The sequence below is a fragment of the Sipha flava genome, unplaced genomic scaffold (assembly GCF_003268045.1).
Source record: "Sipha flava isolate LNK unplaced genomic scaffold, YSA_version1 342_pilon_pilon, whole genome shotgun sequence".
NCBI classification, from domain to species: Eukaryota; Metazoa; Arthropoda; class Insecta; order Hemiptera; family Aphididae; genus Sipha; species Sipha flava.
Genome location: NW_020273036.1, coordinates 130746 through 142385, shown reverse-complemented (window position 1 = coordinate 142385; position 11640 = coordinate 130746). Strand labels below are relative to the sequence as shown.

Sequence of the window (11640 nt, the reverse complement as noted above, 5' to 3'; positions counted from 1 at the left end):
GGAATTACAAAATTCAGATAATATAAAATATATAAATATATAATAAAAAATAAAGTATTTAATTGAGTATTTAATGCACAGAAAGAAAAAAACTTAAAAATATAAAAAAAATTAAATATGTAAAATTATTATAATTATTATGGTTTACTTGTTACTTCAATGAGACGATTGGTGTTGTTTTGAACGGACGATGACGTCAATATCGGGCTCCAAATTGCTAACTTTAAGTCTTAAATTATTTTCTACGTTTAATCTACTTCTATATTTATTTTTTGTGTACAATAAGTGTGTACGCGCCGGGAGCGTAAATTAATATTACGCGCGCCCGGTCGCTAATAATCCGCGTACGCCGCCTTTACGTACGATCGCGGCCGGCACACTGTATGTATGTGTGTGTGTTTATAGATCGGACAGCAGTGGTTGGGGTCGCCGCGCAAGTACTGTCCGACTATGTGGTGTGGTGGGTGTGTATGTGTGTATGTATGTTGTATGCTTAATACTAATGACAATAGGTAACTCAATGATAAATAAACTGGTATAATATAGTAACTATGTTGTTGTATTGTAAAATAAATTATAAGAATCGGCCCTTCTGGCCCAACAATAAATTATAAAATTTAAAATATGGTAATAACAAAAAATAATTCACAGCAACACGTAAATTGTATAAATAATAATAATATATACTCTGGCTATTTGAGCCTAACTAAAATGTCGATTTGGCACAACCAATATAATAAATAATAATAATAATAAATGGCCCTTATGGCACAATAATAATTAAATAATAAAATAAATATATAAAAACTTACGGTTTGTGGAGCGCAGACTGGCCAGCTGCAGCTACCTAAAATCTATACCTTAAAATATAATATAAATAAAAAATACAATAATAATAGTGGCGATTAGCGCACACACAATAATGATATAATAAAATTCACAATATTCAGTGGCGATTCGCGCACACGTAAATGTGTATAAATAAAAAACTACCGGCGATTAGCGCACATAAAAATATTATAATAAAAATACAACAATAATAATACTGGCAATTCGTGCCCATAACAAATTCCGTAAAAGAGAAAAAATGTTCGCAAACGAGCAACGGACAATTCACGACGACGTGCAGAGAGCGACAAAAATTGCAGCGGCCGTGTTAAATTACCCGCACCGGCGACGCAGATAACGCGCCGTTAGCTCATTATCATATGATATAATTCACAATATAATTTAATAAAGATAAATACAAAAATAGCGGCTAATGTACGCGAGTGTTTGTGTATGTGTGCGTGTGTGTCGATAGGCTGTGATATCCTCGGGTCGTCGACCGGCCGCTATTTTACGGCGGCAACAAAGTGAGAAAATGTATTTTCGCACAGATATGTTGATACAAAAGGGATTAGAAACTGTAAAGCTTGTGTGGACAATGCCGAGTATTCTTGTTTCACGTCTAGCCAAAAATTAGTGATATTTTTGGTTTTGAAAGCGGTTTTTAGGGTAGAGTCACTGGTTAAGTCAATAAATAATTCTTTTGCCAAAATACCATTTGGAATGTTTTTAATATAATCATCTTCGAAAGGGTTTATGATCCATTTCATTTCTGAGTTATCCTCTGGAAAATATTGTAAAATATTGGATTTTAGTAATTTTAGGTGTTCCGAAATGTTTGTAATTATATTTGAATTTGGCTGAATTTCGTTATTTTTCCAAAATGTATTTAGTGTCTCGAATGCTGAAAGATCATTCTTAGATACTTGCGAAATAAATAAATCCAACTTTCTCACAAATGCATTAATTTTATCACTAGCATAAAACATGTTTGTGTTTAATCCTTGCAGACTTAAATTTAAAATATTTAAACGGTCAAATATGTCAGCCATGTAAGCTAGTCTTGACAGCTATTCGTCATCACAAAACAATTTGGACTTTTCTTCATCAATATCAGTCAGAAGTAATAAAATTTCTGACCTTAGCTCGAACAGCCTGGTAAGAACTTTTCCTCGTGAAAGCCACCTTACCTCTGTGTGGAGAAGAAGGGATTTATGAGTACTGCCCATTTCGTTACATAATACTGTGAATAATCTTGAATTGAGAGGTCTGGCTTTGATTAGATTTACGATTTTTACAGTACTATCAAGAACTAATTTTAAACTTCTAGGTATGTTTTTAGATGCTAATGCTTGCCGGTGAATCATACAATGCATAGTTTTACATAATGGGGCAACTTTTTTTATTCTTGTTGCAACTCCGCTCAGCCTTCCAGTCATTGCCCTTGCTCCATCAGAACAAAATCCCATACATTTACTCCACGGCAGATTTATTTCAATCAAATATTCATTAATGGTTGTAAAAATAATTTCAGAAGTTGTGTGGGTTTGTAAGGGCTTACAAAACAAAAACTCTTCAATAATTTCATCATTGCGATCAAAACGTATAAATACCATTAATTGAGCCATGTTAGCAATATCAGTACTCTCATCAATTTGTAGAGCAAAGAAATTACAATCTTTCAAATAAAGCAATAATTTATTTTTTATATTTGACGACATATCATCAATTCTTCTTTTGACAGTATCGTTTGAAAGTGACACTTTTTCTATCTCTTTTGCAGCCTTGTCTCCAAGAACACATCACACGATTTCTTTTGCTGCTGGCAACACTAGTGTTTCCCCAATTGTGTGTGGTTTTCCATCTTTAGCAATAATTAAGCTCGCTAAATAAGATGCTTTAACGATATTTTCATTAAAGTTCGTAAAACTAGACATGCATTTCGATTCCTTTCGGAAAGTAGTAACTTTTCTCTGAAAAAAATCAATAGGTTTATTTTCTGTTTCTGGATGCTTCGATAATTGGTGGCGCTTAAGTAGCGATGGCTTCATGCTTTGATTTGAAAGTGTTTCTTGACAAATTACACATTGAGGTAACGGAGTAGAATTTTCAGAACCAAATTTTACAACGAATCCAAATTGTAAGTAACTATCGTCAAATTTGCGATTCGCCTGTGTTTTCTGTTTTTTAGTACTTGAGCTTTCACTTTCTAAAAATCTTTTCATTTTACTTAATTTTATATCAAAATAATGTACGAAAAAACTACATAAAAATATAAAAATTTAATATGAAATACACTTGAACAACACGTATGACACTCGTGAATAAACCGAAGGAACTCACGAAACTAAGGTAAAAACACATTATTGTGAATTAAGAATACGCTTTGTCGGGCTTATCCGATAAAGTTTATCGATTTATATTATATTAAAGAGAATATCGTTATCTTAATTGCTACGATTTCACACGACCTCCACACCATCAAATAAACATTAAATAAACCAAATAATATTTAATGTTAATAATAATTCGTACCAATTTTTTTTATAAAGGAAGATTTTCTTCACGTACCACCTTTGAGCTCTCCGCGTACCACTAGTGGTACGCGTACCACAGGTTGAGAACCGCTGCTCTAGTATATATATATATCTCCGCGTTCACAGATTTCAAGTCCGTTTCACTCACTCTAAGTTGTGAGATAACGATCCTCGGTTAGTGGCGTGAGCACTGTTTATTTGACAAATATGATCAGTAGGATAGGTAATGTATAGGATGTATAGGATGTATCGTAATGCTGATTTTAAGAATTTTTACCATTTCGAAAAAAGGTTTACCAGTCTTGTAGTTAACGAACATTTGTTACGGAACATTCAGCACACGTACATGATTTAAAAGGTCCTTCTCAGGACCAATAAGTAACGACCAATCACAGGCCGTTATTAAATAAACACGGAAAACAATAACTTAAACACAAACCATAATAACAGGGGTGACATCAATGGATAGGGGAGGAAAATACCTATCCGGAGATATTACCAAATTCACCGAGAAAATAAAACACTGTCACCAACAAAAGATGGAAGATATGGGAGAGTCTGTAAGAGAGAAAAGGAGGAAAAGAAGGACAAAGTCGAGAAATGACAAAATCGAGGGTGGGATCATCGGATAGGGGATGAAAATACCTATCCATAGACACTACCCACGATGTAATTAGAACAAGGGAAGAAAAGTTATTAACAGAAACTTAACGCAATCAGACACCGGTTAAAACTAGGATACATAGAAAGTTTATTAGTTGGTACGGCAGTGTGGTTATATACCGGCATTCCGATACCGATTAAAAAACAACTTTTTCCAGTTCAACATCTACTCTCAAGACCTCAATTACACTCTACGACAAGACTGAATTGAATATTGAAAAGGAAGAACACCGAAGAAGACGTACCACCGCAACAATCTTAGAACCATTCAAAAGGACCAATCAAGACACCGGAATCAAAATTGCAACCCGGCATCGACGAGCTACCGTTACGAAATCAAACTATAGCCGTGACGGACGATTGACCACACTCACCGATTCCACGTCAATTGCTAAGACCCAGCACGGACTGCCATGGCAAATGTTCGTGTATATGAACTGCATATACGGTATCCTATGTGGCGCCGTGTCCTGAATTACACCGCTCAGGATTAGTCGGTTACTAAATCTTAATATTTAGCGAACGTCCTCGACGGATAATCAAGGTTTGCGATCCACGAATACGTACGTAACCTTTCGGTGTGGCGTTGGACCGATTCCACGACCAACGACACCAAGTCCGAGACCAGATTCCGGAGGATTGTGCTTCCGACTAAACAGACAAGCAGGAAGCCCAGCCATCAAAGACCGTATGCTGTACGAATAATCGCAATCCGGGAACTTCGCCTACCAGCCGAGAAATCTCCGCAGTCAGACCACTATTCGATCTATAATCCGCCGTAGTTAAAATAGCACTTTTCAGCGCTGACAAATCACAAGGCACTTAATTAAATTGTCCTTCCCGGATTTGATTCACCACCGGAGTACCGCTTAATCAAGCTTGTACCGGTGACGGTCAATCCCTATCCACATATTACTTATACGAACGTATATCTATGATAATCCCATAATGTAAAGTTAGGGTCCGACTAACTACCCAAGCATCACCGACTGCTCCGACTCACTTTTACAAATCTGGTCGGAACAAGCCGACGCTTTACTCGTCCTTTCATATTATGTGTGTATATATATATACGAGTATATATCTAAGTTTTATATCAAAATATAAAAAACGTGAATACCTACAAATTCGAGCGTTTTAATTATTTTACGATTCGGAACTCTGACACTCCGTATCACATTTAAATCGTAATATTAAATTATTAAATGTTTTGTTTGTTGTCCTGTTCGCTACTGCATTTGTATATTTGGATAATAGCTTAGCAAAGTTTCTATATGCATATATTTATATATTCGTATAGGGTTAAATTATTGAAATAAGATAAAAATCTGTTTCTTAATGAAAATATTTTGAATTTAATTATGTCTCATCGTTTAAGGTATTAAATAGTGTCAGACATTACGTAAAGCTATACTGCAACGCTATTTAAATTTACTATCAAATACGGATTTTTTTTTTTTTTTACTATTGAGGACAATCATACTGTTGTACACTTTTGTTTAAAACACTATAAAACCAAAAACAGTTTATACATATAGCAATCATCTTATTCGATCTGTTTACATGCAGGATATTAGCTAATCACCCAATAAGAAATATTTTTTTTTTATATTATTATGCTTACTTGTGTATTTTGAAATTTCGCCATAAAACCCGAAATCTAATGATAACATAATGTATATTCAGATTCTTATCATTCTCTACTTGTACTGTATTACATACAATTATATGAAATATGTAAAACGAGGCGTTATTATAACATTTTACCCTTTCAATAACATAATATATATGTTACGACTTAAGTCCGAAATTGGATTATGTGCACTTTACCGAAATTCGGACTTTAGCTGCGAACAATAACTATTTAGAATACATTATAAAGTGACGGGAATGGTCGTATCCTTCTGCGAATCTTATAATAATATACGATCCGAGATCCATAAAGACATTATTTACGCGTTTGGATAAAAAACCAACGATAGAGTGACGGCTATAATAACAGATTTCATTGGATCGTCGGAGCAATTATGCAACGTAGAATTTTGATAACCCGGACGTCGGTAAGTTGAGTTTTTCGTAACTCAAAATCATTCGCATTGACATATTCAAATTAACTTTATTTTCGATTAATTTTTTTTTGTCGTATTACCGGAGTCCGGCACCAATTGTTTTTCACTGACCCCGACCAATTTTGAACGTAGACGACGTGTGCCACAACACAATGTAGACGGTCTCTGTCCGTTTGGCTTTTGGCGGTCGCGTACGTCGACGTATCTGACGCGAAATCAACACTATAATTACAACAACAACAATAATAATAACAACGTTTTCGCTAGTGCGGAAACCGCGGACGGACGACTGACGATGACGGTGCCGTGGCGCTTCCTTCGTCGTGGGGAGGTACAACGCTCGTGGACAAGTGCCGCTGCCACCGTAACCGCCACTGCCGCCGGTTTTTTTCTCAGTCGCCATTCGCCATTCCTGCGGCACGGTCATATCATATTTCGCATGTACGGTCTCGCGTTCCATCGTCATCGCGATTTCGTTTTCCGTTTGTTTTCCGGTCTTTATCGTATATTTATTTTTTTTATTTTTTTTTTTTTTTGTCTCTGGTTCGTTTTCGAAAACCAACCGTACTACGTTACGTTATTTTGTTTCGGAACGGTCGCAAACGATTGCGCACGCACAAACATGGCATCGTTTTCGTCACGCGAAATGAATTCGACGTGTACTTTTGAACGTCTCTTAAAATGCCGGTAAGTATACACAGGGTACAATATTATTACTATCATCACCGTTTATACGCCTGCGATGACTGCCCGGGCTGACGGAAAAGGCTTGCGATCAAAGATAAACCGCAACGGACCCGCCGTGTCTGCGGATCACGTTCGAACAAACGACTGCCGTTGCATCGTGAATGATGTAGGCGTACTTCCCGGGGGGGGAGGTGTTCGGATACTTCCTCTTCCCTCTGAATGTTGCGAACGGAGCTCTGCGATTCAAGTCTAACAGTAAGGGGCCTGTATTTTAACCGATGTTCTTTAAATATAATTTATTCTAAAGTATTTGGTAAAAAATGAATGACACTTTGTCGTAGAAAAAATGAAACAAAACATTCTAAATTTTCGCGCAAAAACTTATTATAATAATATAATAATTCTTATCGAATACAAAAGTACAAATCGTGAATTGAAGCTGCCTGAAAAAAATATACGAATTTCATGGAAAACATTTTCATTGTTATTTATATACCACAATATTAAATAAAAAATTAAAGTTAGGCTTATGTAATTATTTATACATTATAATTCATTTAGTATACCAACACGTATTGCTATGATAGGACCCTAAATTATTGTACCGTTGAAATACAAGTCTTTGCAGGCCTATGGTGATCGCCGATTATTCGATATCCGTGGTGTCGTTAGGGCCCAAAGATTTGAAAATTACTAAATTATACAAATTATATATCGAGCAACATGGTTATATTGTCTGTATTTATTTAAATTTTTCTTTTTGTCAACGAATACACATCCGAACACCATAGAGATTCACTATCAGATTTAAGTGTTAGAAAGTCAGGTCGCAACTATTGATTGGAGACCCTTTTTAAAAAATTTAAATCAAAATCAATTTGCATGAATTTTATCTATTTCTTCGATCAAGACATTCAAATGAAACAATAATAGAGATATGCATGGTTTCTTAATTTTCTTTAACATTTGTGTACAGTTGGCTGAAGCATTAATCACAATTATATAATAAACGTTTTATTTTATATTTTCGCATCATAATTTATTATTTTACACCGTTAAGATAATTTAGGGCCCGTACCAGTAGCCATTAAAAAAAATCTCAGTCTTGAGACACCATTGCATCCCCACTATCCGTCACCGCTTATGTTCGCTACACATTCCTCTCGTCGTTTTTGATTTTGAAAATCGTTCGTATACTCGCGACCGACAGGTATCGACAAGTATTTTATCTGAAAAAATTTTTCATCGACTTTCTGAACGATTCGTTGTCGGAGGATAAATCGTCTGTGCGATGGAAAATGCGTGCGAACAATGTCACAACGATCGGCGCAGGATTACAAGACTTTCGTGTACAATAATAATATCCGTCATATAAGTGTTTTGATGTTATAAATTGAGTCCGCGAACGGTTCAATCACACACACACACACACACACACACACACACACACACACACACACACCAGGGGCGAATCTAAAATCGGGGAACTATGGGTCAAGCCATTTCAAGAGGCCATTTATCAGGGATGAAACTAAATTAGAAATGAATACCTTGTAAAAAAAAACACAATATGCTCATAAAAGTGTATAAGTATATTTATTTTACATTTTAGAATTAACCATACCACTGATAATGACATATTTATGATTATTAAATAAAATCTAATTTTATCAGCGCAACAAACATACGAAATAAAATTAGATTTACTTAAATTTCTACTAAAACGATACAATTTAAAATATAAATTATAAATTGAAAAATTTTAAATTTTGAATATATATGGCATTCATTTTTTAAGTAACTCCGGTGGGCCAACTGTCCAAGAGTCCAAATCAAGGTCTAAAAAGAGAAAAAAATTTCCAAGAGGCCAATTCTGTCAACAAATATTAACTGTGGGTAAGCTTACCCCCTGACCCCCTAGATCCGCCCCTGATACATATACATGTTGTACACGTTTGTTGTGTGCGCTTATGTAATACGTAAAGTAGATAGGGGTAAGATAACGCACTTTTTTATAAAATGTGTTTAAATAATATAGTATTATATTTTCGGTACAAAAAAAAGTTATTTTTGTATAGCAAATATTCATTTCATTTCATTTTTTCAATCAAAGCTTTAATAGTTTGAACAGATTAGTTTTAAAACGTAGAAAACTTAACATAAATCATATGCGCAATCTTACTCCGACACTGGGGTAAGATTGCGCACATGGTGGGGTAAAAGGGTGCAAGCAAAAGTCTTTATTTTAAATTAATCTTTTTACGGAAAATAAATTCTTAAATATATATTTTACCAATTGTAATAACTATAATTTATTATAAATGTCTATTTTAATTATATTTCCTTATAAAATTAATAATAAGTGAAGACTTTTTAAGACATATTATATAGTTATATTTATATTAAAAATGATAACATGTTAAAACATAACAACACAAATAAAAACTATTGAACAATTTATTGAACTTTATTTAATCATAATATAACAAAAATAACAAAATAAACAAATTTAACAAGTAGATACTATAGTAGGTACTATAGTAGTAGATCTAACCAAACAACAATTATCAATATTTCAGTTCATGTATAAAAATATGTAATACCTTACGTAGTTTCTAAAAATATACACAAGTATTTAGAATATTTAGATTCTCTAATTGTAAATAATATGAATTTTATAATAACTATGTAGGTACTAATACATATAATTATAATTTCAAACATATAAATATGTAGGTGTCAACATCATATGCTGAAATGCGCACTTTTACCCCAAATCGAATACGCCATCTTACCCCAATATACTTTTCATTGTTGAAAAAATTGTATAAAAATAAGCATTCGTGTTATCAGAACATAATAGATGATAAATAATAGCCAATATAGTGTAGAAATGGTAAAAAAAAAAGATTCCTATATAAATAACTTTTCCAGTGTGAATAACTTATTTTATTCTATCTAAATATTACATCAAAAAGTAAAAAATTAAAACTTATCTCATTTCGAGCTGTTGTTCAAGTAAATCTCGTTTTTTTTGTGTTACTGATAAACATAGCTGGTATATTGATAAACACTTAACAGTGTGTCCATAATTAAAAATCTTAATAATTTATTGGTAATAGTTTATCTTACCCCATGCGTCATCTTACCGCAGGTTACTTTACTGATAATACTACATTATCGGAAGGGACCGTCATGGAAATACTATCGGAAACCGGATTTATGTAATGTTATTTACCATGACTTGTTAACCAAAAATTCCATTTGATTAAATATTCAACTCGATCAAAGCAGATTGTACGGATTAATCTAATTTACGTGTACTAATAAACTATAATATAATAACAGTAATCCATTACAGAAATTATTGAAAATGGAAGTATATTGTAAACAAAATATTTAAGAAGGTTTTTGTGTGTTCGTATTCGTTTTTCGTTCGGTTTGTACGAGATATTTTATGATACTACATAATAAGTAAGACTTGAATACATATGCCAAATCGACACAAGACGCCAAGCTACTTCATATTATGATCTATAATCATCTATAACAATTTTTTAATCATCGCGATTAAATTTTCTCGAAAACTGGTAAAATGACTCAATCGTTGAAGTGTAACTATGTGAATCGTTCGACCGATAAATCAATGTTATATTTTTTACATATTATTTGAAATATCATGCACATCATATTAAAATAAAAATCGACTGATACATGGATTCAAAATTCTAGTAAACAACGTGTGGTATGAATTAAAAAAAGAAAATAATTATGAGTTAGTTTTGTTTAAAATAATATTTTCTGGTACACATAAACTCGAATTATGCGGATAAAATTAATTTAAAAATTTGTATTTTATTCGAATGATATGCAAATTGTTCTTATATTAATTATTTATATGATAAAAAATTAGCTTTTTATCTATAAAGGAATTAAAAAAGTGGAATTTATAATTAATCGTATTTAAAAGAAGCTGGCCAATAAATGAAATTGTTCTAATTCCCAATAATGTATTTATTTATTTTATATATTATAAAATAAAACTAGAAAAAGTGCAGTGATTTATTTGACCGTTTATACAACAATTCTAGTTCCTGAAATGTATAATTTTACTGGAAATTTATATAATAATGATTGCATTTTTTTTCCTGTGATTCTTTAATAATTTTTGCTATCAGATTTTAAATTAAACTCGTAGTTCGAGTACTTTTTCATCATTATACGACTGTCTTATACATTCGACTTTGTGAAAATTCTGACAGTAAATATTGCATGAATATAATGAAAAGTTTTTCAAAAAGTGCGAAATACTTTTAAAATGTCATTGTAAATCATTTAATCACCGTTTTTAATTTGTGTTTGAATTATTACAATGGAGTTTAAAACGTCGACAGAGTACTATATAGTTCGAAACATCGAATTTTGTATAAATGAACTCTGCAACACAATTTTGTTAAAAATACTTTCCAGAAGTATTTCAAATAGGTATTTAAATACAAGGTCTTCAATTAAAAGGTATTAAAACATTTATTTAAAAGCCTTTGCTAATAAGAATTTAAATAGAAAAACAAATATATTCAAAAAATATTTCAAATAATTTTAAGTACATTTTTTTAAGCTTTGTTGTTGTCAGATTTTTAATTCTTAAAACATTACGACAAAATTACATTAATATCTAGTGAGTAATTACTAGTGACTAACTTAATAAATTAATTTTAATGATTATTTATAGATAACAAGTGTCGAAGTATGTGAGTATGTGAGATACTGCGATTCGGGATGTCGCCGTATTACGATATTATAACATATAATATAGATATACGATACACGGGAAATATTATTTTCCCCGTAATATT

At 32.6% G+C, this 11640-nt stretch overlaps 1 protein-coding gene across 1 annotated transcript; it reads right to left on the bottom strand.

Moving 5' to 3' along the window:
- Nucleotides 1-1898: 1898 nt before the first annotated feature.
- Nucleotides 1899-2267, bottom strand: LOC112687341 (zinc finger BED domain-containing protein 5-like). The gene has a single exon (XM_025559988.1). It carries the CDS (start codon nucleotides 2265-2267, stop codon nucleotides 1899-1901), a length of 369 nt encoding a protein of 122 aa, XP_025415773.1.
- Nucleotides 2268-11640: the final 9373 nt, after the last annotated feature.

Excerpts from the sequence above, each read along its gene's own strand:
- LOC112687341 (XM_025559988.1), bottom strand. The coding sequence starts at position 2,267 with ATGACTGGAAGGCTGAGCGGAGTTGCAACAAGAATAAAAAAAGTTGCC.